Source organism: Emydura macquarii, unplaced genomic scaffold (genome assembly GCF_026122565.2).
Source record: "Emydura macquarii macquarii isolate MOO-44397 ecotype Brisbane River unplaced genomic scaffold, CSIRO-AGI_Emac_v2 contig_2988, whole genome shotgun sequence".
Classification (NCBI taxonomy): Eukaryota; Metazoa; Chordata; order Testudines; family Chelidae; genus Emydura; species Emydura macquarii.
In genome coordinates, this window is record NW_027133125.1 from 5,485,547 (window position 1) to 5,511,141 (window position 25,595).

At 59.6% G+C, this 25,595-nt stretch overlaps 1 protein-coding gene across 1 annotated transcript; it reads right to left on the reverse strand.

Moving 5' to 3' along the window:
- Positions 1 to 4,984: 4,984 nt before the first annotated feature.
- On the reverse strand, positions 4,985 to 24,619 carry LOC137167797 (motor neuron and pancreas homeobox protein 1-like). Its single transcript, XM_067570080.1, has 3 exons — positions 24,217 to 24,619; positions 7,055 to 7,215; positions 4,985 to 5,959 (listed from the first exon to the last, which is right to left on the reverse strand). Exons 1-3 carry the CDS (start codon positions 24,617 to 24,619, stop codon positions 5,663 to 5,665), a joined length of 861 nt encoding a protein of 286 aa, XP_067426181.1. The 3' UTR covers positions 4,985 to 5,662.
- Between the last annotated feature and the right edge of the window lie 976 nt (positions 24,620 to 25,595).

A 25,595-nucleotide genomic window follows, 5' to 3' on the forward strand; every position in this document is an offset into this window, starting at 1 on the left:
CTGGGAGGAGGGACAGCGCAAGGGGGAGGGGCTGACTCTTTACAGCCTTATTATGGGAGTCAAAATGCCCACAAGGAGTCACACGCAGCCCCGCTGCCACAACCTCTGCCTCCCCCCAGGCTCCATGCTCCCTGCCCCTGTGCCAGGTGCACTGCTCAGAGAGGATCAAGGTGCCTCCATCACAACATGTGTCCCACTCATACTCCCAGGGGCCTGCTCCTTACCTGCTGGCCTGCCAGCCTTCCTTTTCTAGCCCCCTTTTCCCAAGCCCTGTTTGACTAAAATGATCTTTAATCCTCCTGTGTTTTCCTTGGTCCCATCTGTCCTTCCCTCGCACCCTGCACCTCCCCCTCATTACACTCCTCTGTCCCTCCATCCATCTCTCACCATCTCTCTAGTGCCCGTCCAGATGGTGTCTAGGCCCCTCATTCTTTGCCCCGTGCCGGGTATGGGCCGGGCTGTGTCCCCTCTCCTTGGGGTCATCCACTGGCTGCGGGTGCTGATGCAGGAAGCTCAACTGTGGCTGCTGCAGTGGAGTTTTCCCAGCAACTCTCAGGAGTGGGGCCCAGGTTTCTGGAGCAGAAGGTTCTGGGTTCTAGGCTGAGTGCTGACTAGGATGTCTGCGTAGGCCCAGAACCACAGCCCCTTGCTGTGATTCCCACCCCATCTCCTGCACCAGCCTTGCTGTGGGAGTGCGTCACGTTGTCCAGCAGCTGCTATCCGCAGGCCCCATGGTAGGGGAGGGATGGACAATGCTCCCTGCCCCACGCTGGGCGGGCTAGGGCCTCTGGCTGCTCTGCTGACCCTTGCACTCACTTCTAGTCCAGCCTTCACAGAGCCCTCAACACTGAGATGTCTGTCATTGGGGTGCCCCCCCAAAGGGCCCTGCAACAAACCCCTCCCCTGCCAGGCTCTCTGGTGAGATGAGTGTGAGCTACACCTTCCTGCACATGGAAGCAGCAGTCCCCCCAGTGCAACACCAGGGGCCTTGATTTATCTTTTCAATCCTGCATCTCAGCGGGGGGCTAGACTCAGTGCCCCTTGTGGTCCCCTCTAACCCCCTGGTTCTCTGATTCTAGATCTCCCTCGAGCTGGCAGCGCCCGAGGTGCCCCCGAGGCAGGAGCATCGTGCCCACTAACAACCAGAGCGGCTCAGGCGGGCTACCAATGCTGCGGTTCTTCCAGGCAGTCACTGTGTGTCACTCTTGCCCCACACAGACTGCCAGCTGGCTAGTCCCATTCGCACCACGTGTAGGCCCTGAACTATTGACAGTGCGTGGCTGGCGCCTGCCCTCAACTCCCTGGCTTTCACCTACCTGGCAAAATTGCTGAGCAAATGCACCAGCCCAGCTGCAAAACTCTCCTGGCCTGCCCTTTCCCGGGGTGGTGATGGAGAAACCAGTGATCTGTTCCTGGCCAGTCACCGACAGTGACTCCCCAGGGCAAGTGGGCCTGACAAACTTTGCAAGTCTTGGACTGTTTTTTGAACCTCCTCCACTGTCCCCCTTGGGGTCCCCTTTGTTGCTGTTACTGGAACAGGCTGGGGTTTGCAGTGGGACCTGGGGGCAGCAAGGATCAGGCTCCAGCAGAGACCCATGGATCTCAGTGCAAACCTTTGCAATCTTTCAGCCTCCTGCAGGGTACCGGGTGCAAGCAGGACGGCTGGAGGCCACAGTGCCTGCAGGGGTATGGCAGGGCAGGGAGTGCAGACTCTCAGCCTGGAGCCTGGGCTGGAAGGTTGGTTTGCCAGCTGCAGGACTGATGGGTGGAAAGAGCGAGGCAGGAGAGATGGGGCTGGGGTAAAATGTCCCATGCAGTCAGCTCCCGCGTTGTGTCTTGACAGCATGACCCACGGAGCCCAGCCCGTACCTCGTCTCCTGCCTTCTCTGTCCTCTCCAGTGTTCTTTGCCGCTGCCCACCCAGTCATTCCCTCGCCTGCCCCATGCAGCCCACCCCCACAGCAGGCCACCACCTCTCCGGGGCTGCAGCAAGGAGCCTGTGCCGTGGCGGGGGTGCTGGAACCCTGTGCGGGGCTCAGAGGCGGGCCTGGCACATGAGGTGGGCTGGGCTCTCCTGACGGTGGCTCTGGATGGCGGGGAAGAGGCAGACAGGAGAGAGGAGATGGGGCAGAGGGGAGAAATCACCTTCCACAGGAAGGGCAGCGCAGTCTGGGGAGTTGGGTGTACCTGAGTACGAGCCCCAGCGCTGCCCCTCACACCTGGGGCAAGCCTCCTGGCTGCCCCTGTCTGACACGCCTGCCTCCTGGCCTGGGGGCTGGGAGGGATGGGCAGGCAGACTAGGCACGTCACAGGTTCTGCATGCCCAGCTTGAGGCACCCAGGCAGAGCTCCAGGGAGAGTGCGGAGGGTCTCTGGGGCCCACCGTGCCTCTCCACAGCCCCATGCCCTGGAGACGAGTGCTCAGAGCAGGTGGGGCTCGCCAGGGGCCCCTGTTCGGTTTGCTAACAAGCTCTGGGTTGGGCTGGGAGGAGGAGGGGCTCCCTCCAGCCGTCCCGCCACGGCGCTTTGGCTCCATCCTTGTCATGGCACAGCGGTTCGGTTTGGACGGTGGCAGATTTACAACTGGAAAGGCTGTGAAAGGGGCTCTGGGGGAGGCAGTGTGCCAAGCCCCCTGGGGCTCACCTGCCCCCTGAAAGGGGATCTGGCTGGGGCAGACGGAGCCTTGCTAAGACTGGCGGGGCAGGGAAGTCTTCCGGGGCCTGGGGCTTTGGACCCTGGTGTCCAGCAACCTGTGCTGCGCACGGCATGGGGCAGGCTGATTTTCACATGTACACTGGGGGGAAAGGGCCATTCAGAGCACTCTCTTGGCAGAAGGGAGCCCCCAAACTGCTGTCTGTCCTCAGCAGGCACCGCTTTGCCCATGGCGTGACAAGCCCCGATGTGAGGTCTATCCGAGGGGGGCCATCCACCCACTACGGCTAACAGTGCAGGGGGTTGGTTTGCAGGATGGATGATTGGCTGGTTGTTTGGATAGATGGGTGGTTGGACAGGTGAGTGGGTGGTTCTGTCTCTGTGCTCATATGACTCCCATCTCCATAGTACCTGAGCACCTGGTTGGCCAGAGGAGTGCATGGTTGGATGGGTGGGTGCATGGCTGGTGAAGGGTTTGGCTGGCTGGTTGGATGGATGGATGGATGATGGGTACAGGTGGGTGGGTGGATGGATGGATGGATGGATGGCAGGCAACGTGGGATATTGAGTGGCCATTTGAAGGGGCAGGTGAGCTTGGTTAGTTGGGGGGGCTGGCTGAAGTAGGGAGGGAGCTGGGGAGCTGACTGATTGGCTTGAAGCGTGGTTTGGTGGGTGGTTGGAGGGGTAGGTAAGTGCTTTGGTGGTGAGCTGGTTAGACAAGCAGTTGGGTAATCAGCCAGGTGATTGGTTGGTGGTAAAGGAGCGGCTATTTGGGTGGATGGCAGATTGGTTTGTTAGCAAGCTGCTTAGAGGCGCAGATGAGGGGTTAGCTGAGCGGTTGTTAGGGGAGAGTTGAGAGATTGCTCGGATAGGTGGGTAAGTGGCTGTTTCTTTAGACAGCCGGCTGGCTCTCTGTGGGGAGGGAAGGAGTGCTGTAGCTGAGGGATTGTTTGCTTGACTGGCTGGGTGGGTAGAGAGATGCCTGACTAAATGGTTGGTTTGTGGATAGATTGGTGAATGTGCAGTTGTCTGGTTGAGAGACTGATTGGACAGGTGGGTGTTTGTTTGATTGGCTGACTGGGTAGGTGCTTGGCTGGGCAGGTGGTTGATTAGTTGGAGGGATGGGTAGAGGGAAGGGTAGATGGCAAAGTGTTTTCGTGTATAATTTGATTAATGGCAAGAGTTGGCTGGATAGGTGGCTGGTTAGCTGGATGACTGGGTAGGGTCTGGCTGGACGGGTGGTTGGTTAGTTGGACGCCTGGGTAGGAGATGGCTAGGTGGGTTGGTTAGTTGGATGGCTGGGTAGAGACTGGCTGGATGGGTGTGTTATTTGGATGGCTGGTTAATTGGATGGGGCAAGGGGTTGCTGGACAGGTGGTTAGTTTGATAGCTGGGTAGAGGCTGGCAGAATGGGTGATTGGTTAGTTGGCTGGCTGGGGAGGGGCTGACTGGACAGGTGGTTGATTAATAAGAAGGCTGGGGCTGGACAGGTGGTGGGTTAGTTCCTTGATTGGATAACGGCTGGGTGGATGATTGGTTGGTTAGTTGGTTGGCTGAATATGGGCTGGATGGATGGTCGATTGGTTAGTCGGATGACTGGGACTGGACGGGTGGTTGATTAGTTCCTTGGCTGGTAGCCGCTAGGGTGGATGGTTGGTTAGTTGGCTGACTGGATGGGTGGTTCATTATTTGAATGGCTGGGTGGAAAGGTAGTTGGTTAGTTGGATGGTTCAGTAGGGGCTGGCTGGACAGACGGCTGATTAGTTATAAGGGTGGGGGTGGACAGGTAGTTGGTTAGTTTCTTGTCTGATTAGCGGCTGGGTGGATGGGTGATTGGTTAGTTGAATGGATGGATAATGGTGGCTGGACAGATGGTTCGCTATTTGGATGGCTGGGTAGGGGCTTGGTGGACGGGTGGTTGGTTGGTTGGTTGGTTGGATGACTGGGTAGGGTTGGCTGGACGGGTGGTTGGTTGGTTGGATGGTTGGGTAGGGGTTGGCTGGACGGGCGGTTGGTTGGTTGGATGGCTGGGTAGGGGTTGGCTGGACGGGTAGTTGGTCGGTTGGATGGCTGCATCACACTCTGCACACACTGTCTAGCAGGCTTCCTGGGCTCACAGCCAAGGCGAAAGAAAGTCAGGGTCAGCAGATACTTCTTTGCATGCGTCAGTAAGTAACAAATCCTGCAGTTCATTGATCAAACCCCTTTTCCGTGTGCAGGCAACACAAACGCTGACCCTGCAGCAGCTCCGGCAGCCAGCATGGTGCTGGCCGTGGATCTGCCCTATGAAGTATTGGGGAATCCACAGCCGCCGCTCTCTAGGGGTCAGCAGTGTTTTGAGAGGAGGAGCTCTGGGTTCCTTCTGCCATGAACTTGCTGTGGGTTTCGCTGAGAACGTGGGTTGGTAAAAGGGCAGGGGGCATCCCACACGAGGGGCTGTGAGTGCAGGGATGTGGGGGCTCCCTCTTGGCATGCATATTAATGGCCACCTGCCTGGGTCTCTTCACTCAGCACCCAGCGGAGGCTTTGCCCTAGACCTGACCAGCGCTGCCCCTTCCAGGCCTGCCCTGCACCCTCGACCATGGCACTGCCGGACCCCCAGGTCTGAGCAGAGAAGCTCCTGAGGGGGAAGGGAGGGACCATACCCTATATTTATTGACCCCCTCGTAAGGAAAAGCACCAGCTTTCTGATACGCTGTAGCAAACATCTTTATGGGGGAAGAGCGAGGGGGGTGTCCGTCTGTCCAACCCACCGCGCCCCCAGCCCTCCCCATACACATAGATAGAATAATTATGAGTTAAATAGAATCCAGATACACATAAATTAAAGGGGACGGGCAGGTGCTGTACAGTGTCCCCAGTGCCGCTGCCTGGGCAGGCTTAGTCTGCTAGCAGAGGCGGGCCTCGGCCTGGCCCCATCTGGCTAGTCCCGGGTCCCGGCCCCCTCACTCCAGCTCCGGGAAGCTCTCCCTGCGCTGTTTCTCGGGGTGATTGCCCAGCCAGGGCTGCCTTTCACAACACGGAGACCATCTTCCTGTCCGTGGCACTAAACTCCTCCTCTTCCTCCGCGGAGCAGGGGGAGCCTGGGCTGTAGCCGAATTCCGTGGCGCTGTGGTGCAGGAACTCCACGCAGGCACCGTGCCGTTTGAACTCAGGGCCTTCCTCCTGCCCCCGCAGCTCACTGGGCAGCAGCTGGTCGGAGGCTTTGCTGAGCCCTCTCTGCTTCTCTGCCTCGGCTTGGGCCACCTGCTCTTTGGCTTTCCGGCTACGTTTCCACTTCATCCTGCGGTTCTGGAACCAGATCTTCACCTGCAGGAGACCAACCGGAGGATGAGGACCGGGATCCCAAAGGGCTTCCCCAGCCGCACACGCAGGGGTGGCCTCTGCCAGCGCTGACATGCAGCCAGCCCCAGGGCGGGACGCGGCAGGCGCTTCGTTATTTATCTCTGATGTTCGTTCTATTGCCGTGAGCCCGAGAGACCTCAGCCCAGAGCCGGGGCCGCGCTCTGCCAGGCGCTGCGCCAACGCCGGTGAGAGAGTGCCTTCCCCGGAGAGGCTGCCGGCTAGCGCCTAACCAATTACCAGTGCCCCTGGTGCCAATGGAGGGTGAGGGGGGGAGTTTGAGACAGGAAGTGAAGGTGAATGCAGTACCCAGCTGAAGGCGTAGGAGGAATTTAGGGAGGCCAAGTGGAATGTGTCCAAGACACCCGGTGTAATTCTTCAGTTATCACTGTTGGGGGTTCAGCTCTATGTCTCACAGGAAAGATTTCAAAGTAAAAACTGGCCCGCCCTGGAGAATCACCCCGTCCCGGGTCACCCACCCTGGAGAACCACCCCGTCCCGGGTCACCCGCCCTGGAGATCACCCCCTCCCGAGTGCCCGGCCTGCCCTAGAATACAGGGAGCAGAAAAGCCACTTTAACTGCCATCCTCCAGTGCTCACGCCAAGTGTGGGTAGGGCATCACGGGGAATCAGGCTCAGTAGGTGAGATTCCCGCAGCCCCAGCGCTGGAACACAGGAAACGTGGCTGCCCTGGAGGTTGGGATTATTAGGGGCCCCCGGGGGCTGCAGCTTTGGGATGTAGCATGACATTAGGGGACACAAACATGCACACACATGCGCACGCACACACGCGGGGACCGGAGGGGCTAGAATCAGCCAGGGTCCCAGGCCAGGAGCCCCGGCGGCCAGTGTGGGGATGGGCCCTGCCGCTGGGTGACCGGATTCCGGATGGAATCGCTGTGGTAGTAAATCTTCTGGGGTCGCCATTGCAGGCTGGGACCCTAGAACCCACCGGCCCTGCCCTTACCCATAGATACTGATGGAGGCCAGCGGGCACCCACCCACCCCCATTTCCCATCCCCCACTCGCCCCATATCTCGCCGCCTCCTGCAAGGACCGTACCTGCGTCTCGGTCAGCATCAGCGACGTGGCCACCTCGAAGCGCTTGGGTCTGGACAGATACTTGTTGAGCTTGAACTGGTTCTCCAGCTCCAGCAGCTGCTGGCTGGTGAAGGCCGTGCGGGGCCGGCGGCATTTGCCCATCAGGCCGGACTGCGGAGGGGCTGAAATGGAACAAGCGAGCACAGGTCAGCGGCGGGGGGCTGGAAGCCAAAAGCCACTGTGAGCACAAGGCCAGATGCCTGCCCAGCCTGGTGCCAAGCGCCAGGCTCTGACTTTAGACCAGGTTCAAGTCCCCGCTTCCCCACAGACGGCCTTGGGTGGGGCTCAGTCCACATTCCTGCGCGGGCGATGGAAGCAGGGGTGTGAGCAAGGGGGCGTCTGTTAAAGGGTGGGAGATGCTCGGTTCCCAGGGCAACTGGTGCTATCTACGGGCCGCAGCTAGACAAGGCTGCTGGGAAAAGGGCCGGAAGGAGAGGACGTGGGACTGGGCAGCAGACAAGGCTGAGCCGGGGGGGCATTCTGCCGAGAGGTGGGAGGCTGGGTTAGACAGGACCCCCCTGTCCCGGAGGAGGAGGGTAGGAGGGCCTGAAGAGGGAGAGCTGAGAGCTGTGGGGAGATGGCAGCTGTACGGAGGGGACGGGCGATGGTTTAGTCGGGATCGGTCCTGCTTTGAGCAGGGGGTGGGACTAGGTGACCTCCTGGGGTCCCTGCCAACCCTCGTCTGCTAGGATTCTATGAATCAGCCCCATGTGGCCTCTGTTCGTCTTGGAGCAGCGCAGACATGCAGCCAGTGTCGCAGGCTGATAATGCTAGTTCTCTCTGCCTGGGGGGTTCAGACACAGTTGTGCATTCCCAGCCCCCTGACACGCTCTTCCTGGAGCTGCCGGCCCCGTCTACAAGCAGAGATTTGGTGGGATTGCAAAGTGCTGGGACACGCCCAGGGACCAGGCTGTCTTTCCCGTCACCCCTCCGTCTCCCACTCAGCATTTCACACCCTGCCGCGGACCTTCTGGTTTTGATAGCTGCTGTTCTTCTAATGAAGGGCCATAAAAACGGAGCCCCAAAGCGACAGTAAAGAGGGCAGAGCGGAGATCAAGGGGGGATCAAACAGTGCGTGCCCTGGCCCCGCCACGCCGGGAGAAGAGCCGCGCTGGGTTCTCAAAGGCCCTTTTGTTCCTCTCCTTCCTGACTCACCAGGGCCCTGTGATAAAGATTCATTAGCGAGATAGCAGGCCCGGAGCCCAGCTTCACGGGCTGCTCCGCTTATCGCAGACTTTGGCAGCTGGGGGTAATCAAATCCACTTCACGCTAATCAAGGAGGTTTAATTTCGCTAACGGAATTGATTTCAATCGCGGGACGAGCCCTGATAACGTGGCTGCGAGTTTAATTTCAGCCCGGCAATAAAACCATTATTGGGAGACAAGGCGATGGAAGCAACACTTGCAACTCCCCCCCCCCGCACAGCGCCGGAGCGCACCGCATGGCCGGCCCTTTGCGGCATTCAGCCTGCGCTGGGTTCTCCGGGGAGCCCGGCTCGCTGTCATGTGCCCACACAGGGGCTCCCCAGGGAGCTAGCAGGGAGAGGTCTCATTTCCCTGGAACTGCGCCAGGCTCACCCACACGCTGCTCAGTTTCTGCTCTTCCTTATTGCGGCTGACTCGGAAGGGGGAGTGTCCTTTACCGTACCATCATGTCAGAGAATCCTAGCAGATGGGGGTTGGCAGGGACCTCAGGAGGTATCTAGTCCCACCCCTGCTCAAAGCAGGACCAACCCCCACTAAACCATCCCAGCCAGGGCTTTGTCAAGCCAGGCCTTAAAAACCTCTAAGGATGGAGATTCCACCACCTCCCTAGGTAACCCATTCCAGTGCTTCACCACCCGCCTAGGGGAAAAGTTTTTCCTAATGTCCAACCTAGACCTTCCCAACTGCAACTTGAGACCATTGCTCCTTGTTCTGTCATCTGCCACCACTGAGAACAGCCTAGCTCCATCCTCCCTGGAACCCCCTTTCAGGTCGTTAAAGGCTGCTATCAAATCCCCCCTCACTCTTCTCTTCTGTAGACTAAACAAGCCTAGTTCCCTCAGCCTCTCCTCATAAGTCTTGTGCTCCAGCCCCCTCAGCATTTTTGTTGCCCTCCGCTGGACTCTCTCCAACTTGTCCACATCCTTCCTGTAGTGGGGGGCCCAAAACTGGACACAATACACCAAATGCGGCCTCACCAATGGCGAATAGAGGGGAATAATCACTTCCCTCCATCTGCTGGCAATGCACTTACTAACGCAGCCCAATATGCCGTTAGCCTTCTTGACAACCAGGACACACTGCTGACTCATATCCAGCTTCTTGTCCACTGTTACCCCCAGGTCTTTTTCTGCAGAACTGCTGCCTGGCCAGTCGGTCTCCAGTCTATAGCCCTACACAGGATTCTCCCATGACTCCCTCCAGCGCGATGCAGGTGCACCAGGCTGGCAAAGCAGGCCAGCATTTCTTTGCCCTGGTGCAATGACAGCACAAAGGGCAGGGGGCAGCGAATGGGGCCCAAGGTGGGCAGGAGGGCAGGACCTCAGGATCAGCTTTTGGCTTGCCACCCAGAGACCCCAACCGGAAAAGGAAGCGAATCTGCAGTGCCTGAGCATCAGGTCGAGTTAACGCTGTGAGAACGCAGTGTGCTACTGAATGCCGAGTGCCTGGCACCCAGGAGAGCTGCCCCATGTCCGCGGAGCCAGCAGCTCCGCCAGGAGAGTTCTCACCATTCTTAATAAGCGGGGATCATTCACAGGACTAGCCCATTGCTCGCCTCCCTCCAGCACTTCTCCGCCACGGCTCGGAGCCAGTCACAAACTTGAGCTGAATTTTAGCAGATGCATCTCACAACGGACCAGAGGCCACCTCGCCGGCACCCAGGGCACTGTGAGCATTGGCCATCCCTGGTCCCACAAGCTACGCCAGCGTGGACTGGGCCAGGGTGGGAGTCCTGCAGAAAAGTGGGGCCAGCGATTCTCTCCCCTTCGGCTCAGAGCTGCAATGTTAAGGTTGAACAGGTCTGTGAGAGTCCTGGCCCCATTCCAGCTCTGGCAATCTGACCCTACTCCACTGATCACTTCCCGTCCGGCGCTGCTGGGCAATGCTGAGCCGCTGCTTCGCTCCAGCGGGGGCTGCCCTAGTCACAGAGCGATTGATTCGCAGGCTTTGCAAAGCACTCGGGGCTGTTCTGGCCTGCGTGCTGCGGTACAGATCTGTCACTGTGTCCTGTGCAGAGGTCAGTCGCTGCGCTCCTCCCGGGACGGCCTACAGATCTCCCAGTGACCTTGCCGGCCCTGGTGACCCAGCTGAGGGAAGGTGACACCAGAAGGCTGCCATTCTGTGGTTGAAACCCGTCTATAGACCCGACTCGTCTGTTAAAATCCTAAGCCTGGTGCAGATTTAGATCCCGTTGCTCTTTATGGAGCATCGCATCCCCACTGCAGGCGGATGGAAAGCTCTGACACCCTGCGTTATTAATGGCTTGTTTGTGACTCGCCCGTGCGATGCAGGCAGGGACCCACTTGGAAGAACTGCGCCACAGCCAACAACAAACATTTCTCCAAGATCTGTCCGTCCAGCCGGTCGGTGAAACGAAACTTGTGTCTAGGAACGCACCACCTGACGCTTTCCCAGTGCTATTACGAGGATACACCTTGCCCCGCCTTCCGAAAGAAACCCTCTAATACACATTAGGGAATGGGTCTCTGCAGCTGTCTGCAGCACATCTTCGAGTAGCCGGTAGTGAAGTTCGGGGAAGGCTTGGATGAAAACCAGCCACCAACACATGGAATTTGCCCCTTTGGGTTTTACAAGAGGCTCAGCCATTGCTATCTCCAGGCGAGAAACCACCAGAAATAAGCAGAAGGTCTGTTAATCCTTCAGCACCTGCACACAGCTCCCTGAGATCACCAAGTGCCCGGCTCGAAGGGTTAAAGCTGGCGGTATATTCAGGGACTGACATCTGCAGGGCAATCACTTCAAGAAGTGAATTGAGGAAGCAGATAGTAGCCAGGAAGGGGAGAGCACGGGGAGGGGTTTGGGGATGTTAAAGGAACTGGAATATGGATGTGACCTGGATCCCACGGACAGATGGGTCCGAAACAGGAGGAATTTCATTGGCTCTGTACAGGGACACCCCTCCTCTGCCCGCCAGGATTGCCCTCGCTGATGCAGACCACCCTGGAGTGCTCGCTCAAAATTCAACAGCCCCTGAGAAGTGTACGGGCAAGGCAGCAAGACAGGGAAATTGTCAGCATGGGAACTGAAGTCAAAAGATACCAGGAAGGAACCGCCCTGAGCTAATAACTGCATGGAGCCCTTCGCCAGTACTTTTAGCTCTTTACAAACAGGAGTCAATTAACTGGGGCTAAGCCACCGAGTTAATGATGTGTCATGCAGGAATTTATGGATGTTGCATTAACTGAACGTTCTAAAGGTGCATGGACGGGGTTGAATCCTCGCTATCCAGACGCCAGGTGACAGGTGCCATGTAAGAACCTAGCGAGATCAGACGACGTCATGCACCATGGCTAATAGGAAACCCTCGGCAGCAGCAAGGATAGAGCGAGACTTTACCGTGACAGGCAAGGTGCCAGCTCATGCCAAGGTGCCCAGGTCTCAGCTGAACCCTGACAGACACAGAGCTAGCACCAGCCCGGCTGCCCGTGTGTTAGTGCTGTTAAACTCGGTATCGGAACAATAAGGGAGTGTTCAGATTTCGCTGAATGCATGTGAGAGGCCAGCTGCGCTGACCTGACGTACAGCACCATGCACCCCATAGTACAAGGTAACATTGGAGGGGTTGCACTGGGAGTCACCGGGATGGTGTAACTCACCAGACAGGAGAGAGACATTAACGAGTGTGGAGGGCTGATCTCCTACTGAAGGCGTTAAGTCCTGACCAACCTCGACACCAGATGGGCTATTGTGGGATGATAGAGGACAAAAGATGTTGGTTGTTTTGCGCGCGCGCACACACACACAAACACACACACACACACACGGTGAAGGTGAGTCTTGCAAGTGGATTCCTCCCACCGCCGAGTTTGCAGCTGTAAGCACAGGGGAGAACAGGAATAAAACCCCCCCACAAGAAGGAACTTTATATCTGTGCTGCTTGGTCTCCCAGGTGCAAGGTTTACTAGGCGTAAGCAAGAGAGCCCAGCATTTAGCCGGCTTCGCCCTGCTGGATATAAAGCGCCGGCTTATTTCAGAAGGGCCTATTACTTTTTGAAATGTAAGATTGTAACTCACTGGTGTATGTGTATGTTTACCTGCTTTGACCTCGCTTGTTTCCTTTCCCTAGTTAATAAACCTTGGTACAGTTTATTACCGGATTGGCTACAAGCGTTTTCTCTGCTGTGAGATCTAAAGTGCAGCTGACTGGGTAAGTGACGGGTCCTTTCGGCCTGGGAGTAACCTGAATATTGCTGTGAAAGTTGGTGTGAGGGACCATCTCTCACAGAGATACGCTCACCGGGGTGGCAAGACGGACCAGAGCACCCAAGGGGACTGTGTGACTCCACGGCGAGGCTGTGATGGCGCCTGAGGAGTTCACACTTGGTAACTGGCTGGTGAAATCTAAGTACAGAACTCACAGGCCATGTGGAGTCTGTGCCCTGGTTCCTACCAGTGCCCTGCGGCTGGTACCTGTGCTCTGAGTCACTGCAGGCAGCTTTACACCTCCCGCTCCCAACCCCTGAGCTAAAGGGAAGTCCCCATGCGGTGTCGTGGCTTGGGGCCTATGACACGAAGTTGAGCGGTTCTGCTCCCCAGGCAGCAGGAGGCAGCAGTACACACGCCCAGGTGCGCACACACTAACCAGTGCACTGCTAGGGTGTACACGGTCTGACACCGGTGGACGTGAGGGCACTGGCTGCAGAGACGCTCCCACCGTAGCAGGAAGCAACCCGAACGTGGGCTGAAAGCGGGGAGGTTCCGGTGACGGCCGGGCTCAGGCGGGCTGCAGCCCTGCACCTGCAGGCACCACGCCGCCGGCTCCTCCTTAGCCCTCCCGCCAGCCTCGTGTACATGCCAGACGGGCACGACCCTGTGGGATCCGGCCTGAGACAGTCCTATGGGAGGGGGAGCAACGGACCCGATCCACCCAGCAGGACAGCGAGAGCCACGAGGGGTGACCCCAGCTACCCTGCCTGGGGGCCGCTGGTGTCTCGTGGAGAGGGGCGCGCAGGCAGGACTGAGGCTCAGCGGCAATGAAGGCCGTGCATGGACCAGCAGGGAACTCGCTCCTCATCATCGGAGATCACCAAGCAACACCAGCAGCTACTGTGGGGCCCAGAGAGTCCCTGAGACTCCAGGTGCTACCAGAGCCGCCCCCTCACACCCTTCCCACTCCCCTCCCCAAACCAGCAGGGATCAAAGGGGCTAGCCCTCCCCACCCGCCAGCCACTATCCGCTCCCACCCCCAAATCAGCTGTTGTCCCAGGGTCACTGGCCCCTGTAAGAGGGAACGGGCCCAGTTCACCCGGGACTAGTTCGTTGCCCACCTGGCCGCTCCATCCAGACCAGGAATGCGGAAGGAGCGGCCGAGAGCTGGCGCCAGCGGCGTGGACAGCCCAGAGAAGAGACCTGAGGAGCGCTGTGGGAGAGAAGCGGCCAGAGCTGGGAAACCCGGTGGAGCAGAAGGGCCAGGCAGAGGCCCCCGGCGAAGGGGGCAGAGGGACACCGGCTCAGGCAGGGCAGGCTGGGCCCAAGAGAAAGCGGGTTGATGCCGGAGGAAGGTTCCCGCGAGGAGTTGCTCAGCAAGGGTAGGACTCGCAGGGGAAGGGCCCTGGGGAGTGGAGCGCCGCAGGGGCCCGACCTCGGGCTGCAGGAGAAGAGCTGCAGCGAGCGTGGAGCCGTGCCAGAGGCCGTGCAGGCCGGGACTGTTCATTCGCAGGTGAAACCGTCTGCCTTAACACCCTGTGCCAAAAGCAGGGCTTGTGCGGGACTCTGAGGAGCACATTCCTTCCTTGGGCCAGGCAGGGGACCCCTGGTCTGATCGGGGTGGGAAAGAAGTGCACCTCGGATGGCCCTAGGGACTGTAGGGGAAACTGAGGCAGGAACATTCTGTCTTTCTCTGGTTGGCTATCCAAGGGTGCCTGGGCAGGGGTGAGCCCTATTTCACCAGCTCAGGGCAGCAGCAATGAAATTCCACATAAGGGAGCCCCCAAAAGAATTCCTCCCCTTAGCCTTCTGCTGAGCCCGGTGTCCCGGGGGGCCATGGAGAGGCAGGCAGGGGGGGGAATCTGATTGTTTGTTTTCCCACTCAAATAAAATGATTTCCATGTGAACCGGGGAGAGTTGCTGCCCCTCTCTCGGCCTCAGTTTCCCCCACCTGTGAAATGGGGATAAAGAGACTGACCCATCTCCCCTGCATTGGGGATGGTCATTAGTGAGCGAAGCTCAGCCCTGTGCCGTGGCTAGATCAACGCTTAGGGTGGGTTTCACCCAGGAAATCACAACCAGGAGGTACCTTTGGGCGGGTGCTACCTAGAGGAAGGATGGTCCAGGAGTTGGAAGACTCTGCTCTGCCACGGATGCCTGTGTGACCGTGGGCAAGTCTTTCAGTGAGGGAGTTGGCTGAGGTGATTTCAGAGCCATTGGCTATTATCTTTGAAAGCTCGTGGCAATTGGGGGAGGTCCCTGAGGACTGGAAAAAAGCAAATCTAGTGCCCATCTTCAAAAAAGGGAGGAAAGAGGCTCCAGGGAACTACAGCCCGGTCAGCCTCACCTCAATCCCTGGAAAATCATGGGGCAGGTCCTCAAGGAATCCATTTTAAGGCACTTGGAAGAGAGGAAGGTGATCAGGAACAGTCAACATTGATTCACCAAGGGAAAGTCATGCCTGACCAACCTGATTGCTTTCTATGAAGAGGTGACTGGCTCTGTGGATGTAGGGAAGGCAGTGGATGTGATATACCTTGACTTTAGCAAAGCTTTTGATACGGTCTCTCACAGTATTCTTATCAGCAAGTTACAGAAGTATGGGTTGGATGAATGGACTATAAAATGGATAGTGAACTGGCTAGAGCATAGGGCTCAACGGGTAGTGATCAATGGCTCCATGTCTAGCTGGCATCCGGTCACAAGCGGAGTGCCCCAGGGGTCGGTCCTGGGACCGGTTTTGTTCAACATCTTCATTAATGATCTGGAGGATGGGGTAGATTGCACCCTCAGCAAGTTTGCGGACGACACTAAGCTGGGGGGAGTGGTAGATACACTGGAAGGTAGGTATAGGATACAGAGTGACCTAAACAAACTGGAGGATTGGGCCAAAAGAAATCTGATGCGGTTCAACAAAGAAAAGTGCAGAATCCTCCACTTAGGAAGGAAGAATCCCATGCACAGCTATAGACTGGGGACCGACGAGCTGGGCAGCAGTTCTGCAGAAAAGGACCTGGGGGTAACGGTGGATAAAAAGCTGGATAGGAGTCAGCAGTGTGTCCTGGTTGTCAAGAAGGCTAATAGCATATTGGGCTGCATTAGTAGGAGCATTGCCAGCAGGTCACGGGAAGTGATTATTCCCCTCTATTCAGCATTGGTGAGGCCACATTTAGAATATTGTGTCCAGTTTTGGGCCCCCCACTACAAAAAGGATGTGGACAAGTTAGAGAGAGTGCAGCGGAGGGCAACAAAAATGATTAGGGGACTGGAGCACAAGACTTATGAGGAGAGGCTGAGGGAACTGGGCTTGTTTAGTCCGCAGAAGAGAAGAGTGAGGGAGGATTTGATAGCGGCCTTTAACTACCTGAAAGGGGGTTCCAGGGAGGATGGGGCTAGGCTGTTCTCGGTGGTGGTAGATGACAGAACAAGGAGCAACGGTCTCAAGTTGCAGGGGGGGAGGTCTAGGTTGGATATTAGGAAAAAGTTTTTCACTAGCAGGGTGGTGAAGCACTGGAATGGGTTACCTAGGGAGGTGGTGGAATCTCCATCTTTAGAGGTTTTTAAGCTGCGGCTTGACAAAGCCCTGGCTGGGATGATATAGCTGAGGTTAGTCCTGCTTTGAGCAGGGGTTGGACTAGATACCTCCTGAGATCCCTTCCAACTCTAATATTCTATGATTCTATGATTCTAAACACCAGGCTCAGAGGGTTCATTTCTGATGCTGTTCTTCCCCGCAGGCTCCTAGTCCCGACTCTGCCTTTATTCAGATTGATTTCCTGTTGACTCCGGTAGGCTTTGCCCGAGTACAACTAAGGGCTTCAGGCTTTGGCCCCAAAGCGTTGCTAAGGACCCAGTCCAGACCGGTGTCTCCACTCGGGTGCTCCAAACCGAGCTGGACCAAGACGTTACCACTTCTGGTGGCAGGAAGTTGCATCTCCTGACCGCGTCCCACGGTGAGACTTGCCCGTCGGTAGCAGGACCTGTCCGTTATTATGGCTTTAGGAGCTTTGGTGGCCTCCCTGCATTTCTCCGGCTGTCACTGGTTGGTTCAGGTGGCCACAGCAGACCCACCGCATTTATGGGCCCAACCCTGCAGTCACTTAGGTTCGTAAATAACTTTCCTGCCATGGTCAGTTCTACTGGACCCAATCCATTCCTGCGTGTGCTTCTTAGGATGCTTATTTCGCACTCTCTTGGTGCTCGATCCCTGTCTAGTTTCCCAGTCTCAGGCCAGGGTGGGAATAACGCAGCACTGGGTCTGCCCCACTGACTTCAGTCCAGCTGCTCCTGGGAGTAAAGGCGCGTCTTTGCGGGGCCGGTGGCATTCGTCCGACCTTGCCTGCGTGTCTCTGGGGACAATCAGATCCTCAGCGTCTGGGGTCAGTGTCGCGTTTGGGAGTTCAGTGCTTCCAGGCAACAGGTGCTCAGCAGGGCCGGGTGTTTTTATAATAACGACAGGCCAAACGCAGAGGGGCACTGGGTGGTGACCATGGGCCGCGTTGCAGGTGTTCGGATTCCGCCCAGTAAGTATGGTTATGAGAGTGAAATTCACCCCTTTGCCCATGGCCAAGGCCAAGACCCTCCTCCCGTAGCGCCACTTCGGCCCCTGGGACTCAAGGGGCATCTCAGCCCAGGGCCAGCCTTCCGCAAAGGTGTGACCCCCCCCGTGGTGAACAGAGACTTTCCTACTCTGATTTATACCCAGGAAGTATGAAAATGTCGCCACTTAACACCTGGGGCTTTGCAAATGCAACATCAAGTACAAGCTGTGAATGTATCTATCACCCCCACACATATACACACACACACAGACACACAGACACACACCACTTCTGCAGCCGGAGAGAGACAAAACGATCCGTAACCCCAGAGGAACACCCGCCCGGCTGCCTTGGACCCGACCAGTGTGTGTTTAATTTCAGGAGATGGGAGATAATGGAGCTTTTCATTTTAACTCTCCATTTTCACACCATTGCTCATCCAGCTGGGCTCTTCATTAGCCGGATTGCCTGGCTGTATTTTTTTAAAATGGTTTCGGAGTTATTAAACCCCTAAACGTACGTAATAAATCCGTGCCTTTAATAGCCAATCCATCGAAGAACCAGCCTTCGCTGTAATGGCTGGGGACCTTATCCCTGCAGCCTTTGCACAAGCAGCTCTTCTGTTGACTTCGACGGGCGTCAGAAGGGCAAGGACAGACCTGGGACAGAGAGATGTAAATGTACATTCCTAGCCCCGCGAATGAACATGGGACAGGGCACATTCCCAGCACCTTGGAGCTAGTGGTAAACAGACTATAGCATGGGTGTGTTCGATGATACGCTTTAAAGTGTGTTTCCAGTCCCATGCTACTGACTGGGCCGCTAGAGGACAACGGCCTACTACTGAGGCGTGTTCGCGGAGTTACTCTGTTAGCGTCAGACGTGAGGCCTGTGCTCTGGTGCTGACACACCCGAGTTCGAGGCCTGCTGCTGACCTGTCGTGCGGAGGGTCCAGGCAAAGCCTGAATCTGTTCCTGTCACAAGCAGAGCAGAGCCACGTGGGGAAGACACGGCCAGTGGCTGTTTGTCTGGGTTTCAGCCCAGCCCTGGTGTCCGTGACCCTCTCACGTTTGCTTCCTGCGACTATCCACGGGGCGAAGAGCCACCGGTATAAAAACTTGTAGACGGCGACATGTTCATCAGAGGCAGAATTCGAACTGTACCGTCACCTGGCCCATCCCTGCTTTGCACCGGCTGGGTTAGGTTTGGAAGCCAGGCCACCCGGGACCAGAACAGCATCACACGACCTGTGCAACAAATTACCGGCAGGAGCTGTTCACTAGCCGCTAATAGCCGCTTTCAAAGGGGCCCGCTGCTCCCCTCCCACTGGCTGCAGAAGGGAGCCGCTGCCTAAGGACCCAGGCGGAGCATGTTGCCGTGGGGCTAAAAGACCAGCGCTCCCCACCCCTGGCTGTAGCAGGGAGCACGGCAAAGGGCTCTGCCTGGGTCCCAAGGCGCTGGGATCCCTGCTGGAGCCAGAGGGAAGGCAGCACTGATCTCCCGTCCCCCTGGCTGCAGAGGGAAGCTGCTGCCTAGGGACCCAGGTGGAGCGCACGGGGCTACAGGACGCGTGCGGTTTCCCTGCTGCAGCCAGGGGGATGGGAGATCAGCGAGGAGGCAGACTGCTTGCTGAATTCCTTCCGTCTGGCTGCAGGGAGGGTATGGGGGAGAGGGGGCTGCTGGCGGAGACGGGTGGCCCTTCAGGGTTGTAAGAATGATATCTGTGGCCCCCGAGCCAAAAAGGTTGGGAACCTTTGGTTCAGCCCCTTTAACGAGCTCTCCAGCGCGTCACACATCCCACCGCCACGCATCACACGCCAGGACCCCCATGCTGCAGTGATGGGGGCAGGGACACAGCACTAACAATCACCATGGGTTTAGGTCATCAGCCTGTTCTCGGACACCCCCGGGGTCCCCTCCAGGCCATCCAAAATGCTGCCACCAAAATCATCTTGCCAGCCTGTACGTCAGCCACTGCATCTGTGTCCGTCTGTAGCCACCAGCTCCCCTTCGCCGAGGGCAGCAATTCTGAACGTCATGTGCACCCCAGCCAGGCCCTGCCCCAACGCACGGAGACAGAGGAGCGGATCTCCTCATGCATTCCCGCTGCTCCTCTGCCCAGCCTTCATTCCCTGCACATTTCCGCCTCCCTCGCTCTTCTCTTTCCAGGCTCCTCCATGGCTCCCATGGGGAAACTCATCCTGTGCAGAGAATCGGCACAAGGCTTGGTCACCCACCCACCCCCTCCAAGCTGCTCTGTGTTAGAAAAGTTGCAGGGATGCATTAAATCAATCCAGCTAGACCAGTTCTACCCTCAGTAGAGATGCCCTTAAACCAATTTAAATCAGGCTCATATCAATTTAATTTAAATCGGTAAATGACCAAGTTAAATTAAACTGATTTAAGAGATATAAACCACCATTTAAAATCTCTTTTCTGGGCACCAGTGCAACTTTTCCCAAATACACCAGCCCACAAACTCTTTGGGCTGAGACTTCAGCCAGGCCCTGCCTTGTGCTGGCCCTTGGCCCAGGGCTGAATTTCACCCCAAACGGGCGTCTTTGCATCTCAGAAAGTCTCTCTGAAACTGGGCCAGAAAATTCCTTTGGATCCTTCCACCTGCACCTGGGGCCAATCTCTCTCCCGGAGCCTCCTCTGAGGGGCAGGGGGTCCCTGAAAGTTTCCTTTCACCTTTAGAAAACTCCTTCCAGACCTGCTGTACATTCTGCCTGCTTGTCATTGGTTCGTTTGTCGCTGATGGAAGCATTTCTGCACACAAGGCACAGTCAACCTGGGGAACTCCTTGCCAGAGGATGTTGAGAAGGCCAAGCCTGTACCAGGGTTCAAGAATGAACTAGGTAATCTCCTGGAGGATAGGTCCAGCAATGGTTATTAGCCAGGATAGGCAGGGATACAAAACCATACCCTAAAGTGTCCCTAGCCGCCGGAGGCTGGAATGGGCGACTGGATGGATCACTCCATGTTACCTGCTCTGTTCCTTCCATCTGAGGCACCTGCCGTTGGCCGCTGTCCGAGGCCAGGATGCTGGGCTACCTGGACCATTGGGCCGACCCAGTCTGGCGGTTTTTAGGTTCAACATTTCACATTCGGAACAAGTTGGGGGGCGGGGGCTGGATTCTCAGTCACTGACTGTTTTTAATTCAAGACAGGCGGGTTTCTGAAAAGATCTGCCTTAGGAATTGCGGGGGGTGGGGGCGTTATACAGGGGGTTGGACTGGATGCTTTCTGGACTTTCAAGGTCTGAGCCCTGCGGTTCTGTTAGTAGCGTGTGAGCCCAGCCCTGCGCCCCCGGCCCACCCAGCCTGGCCACTGCTCATGTTCCTATATTGAAAGCACAGACCCTCCCCTCCCCTCCCCCCCCCCCCCACACACTTTACTTGTATTAAGTGGCTGGAAACCCGGCTGCCTTCACCCCGGCTGCCCCTTTCCAGACCAGGAGGGACGGGGATTGTATGAAACCTTCCTGCCTTCCCACCGCATCGCCGCCTGGGCTCCAGAGCCGGTCCGCCCCGCTCCCTTTTCGCTCCCCGCCCGGCTGGCGATTCCCAAGCACGGGGGCAGGAGGGTGCCCAGGCTGCTACCACCCTGCCCCAGACGGGTCTGCCCCCTCCCCAGGCGGGTCAGAGGAAGAAAGTCCGGGGAAGACACACTCCGGGTTATCCCCCCTCGGGTTACTGGCTGGGTGAATACCCGCCGGCTCGCTCCCCGGCTCACGCCCCTTTGCCCAGGAGCCGAATCCACCTATAAGCAGCGCAGCGCAGCCAGCAACCCGGCCGTGTAAACGCAGGGCGAAGCGCTGCGCGGAGTGAGGCCGCAAATAGCAGCGGAGACCGGAATCGGCCTCCTGTCCTGCTGATAAAGATCCCGAGCGCAGCAAAGAAAAGAATCCCCCCCCCCCCGGTATAAACGGCCCCAGACACGCCGCGCGCTCCGGGCCCTGCAGGACGCGGGGGCGAGAAGCTGGTTCGGGCCCTGCCAGGATCCTTCGTGCCGCCCCTTTGCTCCGTGGAAGACGAATTGGGAGCAGAAAATGAGCGGCTTCCCTCCCCCCCAGCACCTCACTCCTGACCCCGGGCGCCCCAGCGCCCGCTCCCCTTGAAACCCGGGATTTGCCTGCGTGTAAACCCCACCCCAGCGCGTGGCGGAGCACCGAATAACCCCGGGGCGAGCGCTGGCCCGTTCACACTGGGACGGGGACCGGGAGCAAAGCCCCGAGGCAGGGAAGGAATTGAAGAGGCGGGTGTGCTGGGATCGCGCGGGGCCTGGAGAGACGCGCGGGGGTGGGGGAGGGAGAACCGAGGTCAACCCAGTCCCAGGACAGCTCGCTTCGAGTTGCTCGGGTTAGAACCGAGGGTCGAGAGCTCTGACGGGCCGGTCCTGGCCGCCGGCTGGGGCAGGCGCCGAAGCAGCGCGAGGTCCTAGCGAATCTGCCGCATGGCTCCTGCCCCGACGGCGCGACGCGGGGTGCGGGGCTCCGGTGCCATTGTCAGCCGGGATCTGTCCCGGCCGGGCCGGGCTCTGGGAACCCGGACAGCGAGAGGCGGGGGGGGCGGGTCCTTCCAGGAAAAAGGTTTCCTCTCCGGATTGCAAACCTGGCGCCACCCCCCGCCCCAAAACCCAGCCTCCGCTCCCCTCCCCCCTCCCCCCGAAATCTGATGGCTCCAAACCAGGCTCGATTTTGCCCCGCGCCCGTGGGAACGTCGCTCGCTGCGCGGCCGGCTCTGCCCGGAGATCGCGGCGCGCTTTGGCCGCGGATGTCGCTTTCACGCGCCCTTGGCCGGGTGATTTTGACCGTCCGAGGCTCCATGTTCCCCGGCTGGGCCGAGCAGGCCGGGAGGGAAGGACGGAGCCCCGGTACCCCAGGGCCAGGCCTGGCCCCACCCAGCCGGGCAGGTCCCCGCGGCCGGCGGGGAACTGGACAATTCGTCCGTTGCAGGAAAAGCGCCGCTGAGGCGCAAACTGCGGGGTGCTAGCCCCTGCGTGCGCGGGGGGGGGGGTGTCCGTGTGTGCGTCTGTCTGTCTGTCTGTCTGCACTTTCAGCTGCAGCTTCTGGGCCTCCCTCGTGGGGCGGGTGATTTATTGTTATCATTATTTATCCCCAGTTCATTCCTTCTGCCCCCCCGTGCCCCACGCCGCTGGGGGGAGGGTCGCAGGCCAGTCTCTGCCCCGGGTGCCTGTGTGTGGCTCGCCCCCTCCTCGCCCCGTGCGCCCAGCTCGTCTCTTCGGCTACTGGGCCGTGAAATCTGCCCCGGGCTGGGCCGCGGTCTCCGGCTGCCTCTCTGCCCCATGGCCGGGGGAGCAGCGTGCCTAGGTCTCCCCTACCGCCCTAGGGAAGGGCGGATCGGACCCGTCGCTCATTTACCAGCGAGCCGGGCGCCCCCAGGTCTCCCTAGAACCCGAGGGGCGCCGGAGGTGCTGGGAGGGGGTAACCGGGGAGCCAGCAGCCCCCGGCCGGCCCAGGCGCCATGTCCCCGCCCCGCTCCACAGGCTGCAATCGGCGGCGGCGATAGCGCCCGGCCAAGTGTTGCCCTGCATCCCTGCCGCCCCGTCCCCTGCTTTCATCTCCGGCCCGACCAGACCCCAGCCGGGCGGAGCGGAGCTGACCGTCTCCATCGCGCGTTTCGGACCAGTCACCCCGGAGCCTGGTTCTGCGGGAAACAGCGAAAGGGGGGCGGCGGGGGGGCCGTTTCGTTCTCTAATAAAATCGCACCGCAGCCGGCTCCGAAGGGCCGCAAGACCCGAAGTTTGATACAGAAGCAAATTGGCTCCGTTTCTTTGCACCTAACGCTGCTCCCGGGTGGGCAGGGTTTGAAAAAATACCTCCAGCCTTGTGCAAGCAGCTAGCTGGAGACTATCGGCTCTGCCTGCCCGTCTGTCTGTCTGTCCGGCTGCACTGACCCCCCCTCAGAGGGCGGAATGCCCGAGCAATGAACTGCAGAACCAGGCCGGCCTTCAGACCGGCAGTCTGCGCGGGGGTAGCCCGGCCCGGCTCGGCCCGGCTATCAGAGACGCGAGGCGGGCGGGCTAATTCCTGCTTTCGCTGGGAAGCGGGTCTAATACAAGTCACATCAGCCCCGGGGCAGTTAAACCTCCGACCGGTCCAGCCTCCACCCTACAGATGTGGGGAGACCTGGGCAGCGTCGTGTGAACGCGGCTGTCTGGCGACGCTCGCCTCGGTCGCCCTGTATCCGGATGTATACAAAATCCCCCTTCCAGAGCGATCCCCGACGCCCGCAGCCCCAGCCCCCCTGGCCCAGGGCTCGCCGGCAGGGCCCTGACCGGAGAAGCGCCGCTTTACAGCTGGTAACGAATTAGCCGCTCCGCCACTCCCAAACCCCGGCAAACCCGCCCGGGAGACCGCGGGCAGATGCGGGGAAACGCGCTCAGGGCCGGGGAGGCTGGGGGCAGGCGCCCCACGGGGCTGGCGCTCGGCAGGTGTCCTGGGGTCTCGGGGCCTGCCTGCGGCGTCTCTGGGTGTGTGGACGCGGGGCGGTGCCGTGACTCGGGTCCCACCTCTGCGCTCTCTGCTCGCTCGGCCAGCGGCGCAGCCCGGGCTTTGCCGTGCAGACGCAGCCCCTTCGGAAACTGCCCCCGGGGGAAGGCAGCAACGACCCTGCTGCGGAAAGTGCACGTGGACCCTAGACTCGCTGGTGCCTTGCACCCTCCCCCCCCCATCGCGTTCCCAGGGTCCCCCAGGAAGAAACATCCGCAGGGGGAATCCCCGGCACGCAACCCCCAGCGGACTCCGGTCCCCAAACTCGCCAAGTTCCCTTCACCGGCTCGGATCAGCGCTGGGGCCCCAGACCGGACCCCCCCCCCCCCACCCAGGGGAGGCGGGCCAGGGGCCGGACGGGTAGGCGCCGGGCGAGGGGGGACAGAGAGAGAAGCGGGGTAGCCGCCTGCGGGAGACCTGTCCCCTGCGCCCCGGCAAAGCGCTCGGGGCGGGCTAGGCCCGGGTCCGTGTCGGTTTCCCTACGTGGGATTGTTTACCCGCCTGGCCCCAGCCTCTGCCCAGCAGCTAGAAGCGGGCGAGTCGGAGCCGGGGAGCCCGGAGGAGACGCGCAATTGGGGGCTTATTTCCCGGGAGGGTCCGGCCTCCCCGCGGGGGGAGAGTCCCTGCGAGTTCTGCTCCGTGCGGGGGAAGTTCCCGGGCGCTGCGCCCTGGCCCGCGGGGGAGCCGCGACTCACCGTGGAAGTCCGAGAGCCGCGGGACCACGATGCCGGCGCGGATCCAATGCTCCAAGGGGAACGAGCCCGCCACCGCCGCGGCCTTCAGGTGCTCCGGACTGGGCGCGGGCAGGTGGGCGAAGCCGACGTAAGGGAAAGCCGGGGGCGCCGGGAGCGGGTACACGGCGGGCGGGTACAGGGCCGGCAGGGCGGTCAGTCCGGGCGGGGGTAAATGCAGCAAGCCGGGCTTGGGGATGAATCCCGGAGGGGGCAGGGGGGCCGCGCCCGGGGGCTCGCGGGGAGAGGGCGTCTCGGTGCGGGTGCAGGAGCCGGGGCTCCCCGCCGAGCTGCCGGGGCTCAGCGCCGGCCGGGGTCTCTCCTCAGCCAGGAGCGCGTCGATCCGGAAGTTCTGGGACTTCTCCATGGGTGTCGGCCCGGCCCGGCCCGGCCCGGCCGGCTGCGGGGCAGAGACGCCGGCGGCAGGGGGGCTAGGACAGCCCGAGCCCCGCAGACTCGCCGCTTCCCCGGAGGCCTTCACAGGATGGTCCCTCCTTCCCGGCCAAGCCCGGCCTCTTCTCTAGGGGGCTACCCGGCGCCCCTTCGCCAGGGCTGCCGGCCCCAGGGCGCATTCACCCCCAGCCAGAGCGCCCCGCCAGCGGCTCCGCAACCAAGCTCCGGCCGGGACGGGGGCCTCGGCGCAGGCTGCTTCCCGGGGGAAAGTTTCGCCGCTAGCTGCCGGTGGCTTCTTTGCGGAGTCCCCTCCCTCCCTCTCTCTCTCCTCCTTCTGCTCCTTCGTCTCTCCCCCACCCCACCTCACCCCCGCCTCTCGACAGCCGCGCACAGGGTGCTTGGTTTTATCTCCCCTCCACCTGCCCCTTTGCTCCCTGGTTCCCATTGGCTCCCAACCCCCCTCGGCCCCGCTCCTGCCCCCAGGCCTTGGACACCTCCCTAATCCATGAAGCACTCCCTCCAGATCAGAGCCAAACTGGGCAGCCCCCGCCGCCCCCTTTGGAGGAGCTGAGACCCGGGAGAAAGGGCCAGGAGGCCTTGACCGGCCCGTGCCAAAGCGGACCCAAGGGCAGGTGAAATGCAAACGGGGGGGGGGAGATTCCCCCCTGCGGATTTAGGGCCTGACCCCAGGCCCGTTATGCCAAATGCAAAGATCCTCCTAGACCGCAGGGCCCTGGGGCGAGCCTGTTGCCGGGGCCTTTAATCCTTGTCCTTGTTTGGTCTGAACTGGTTAGCTCGGGCGCGAGAGAGGAACCGACGTGACCCGGCAAACACCCCCACGCAAAACGAATTCGATGCGCTTTCAATCCGAATCGCGGAGCCACTGCAATGCGAGTTCAGAGAGCCACGCGGCCACGCCTAATTCGGCGAAGCGGCAGTAAAAGGGCCTC

What these genes read in the sequence shown, in the direction of transcription:
- LOC137167797 (XM_067570080.1), bottom strand. Translation starts at nt 24,619, where the DNA reads ATGGAGAAGTCCCAGAACTTCCGGATCGACGCGCTCCTGGCTGAGGAG. An exon ending in GCGGCTCTCGGACTTCCACG is followed by an intron (nt 7,216 to 24,216) that starts GTGAGTCGCGGC and finishes GTTCCATTTCAG; the next exon opens with CCCCTCCGCAGTCCGGCCTG. An exon ending in TGATGCTGACCGAGACGCAG is followed by an intron (nt 5,960 to 7,054) that starts GTACGGTCCTTG and finishes GGTCTCCTGCAG; the next exon opens with GTGAAGATCTGGTTCCAGAA.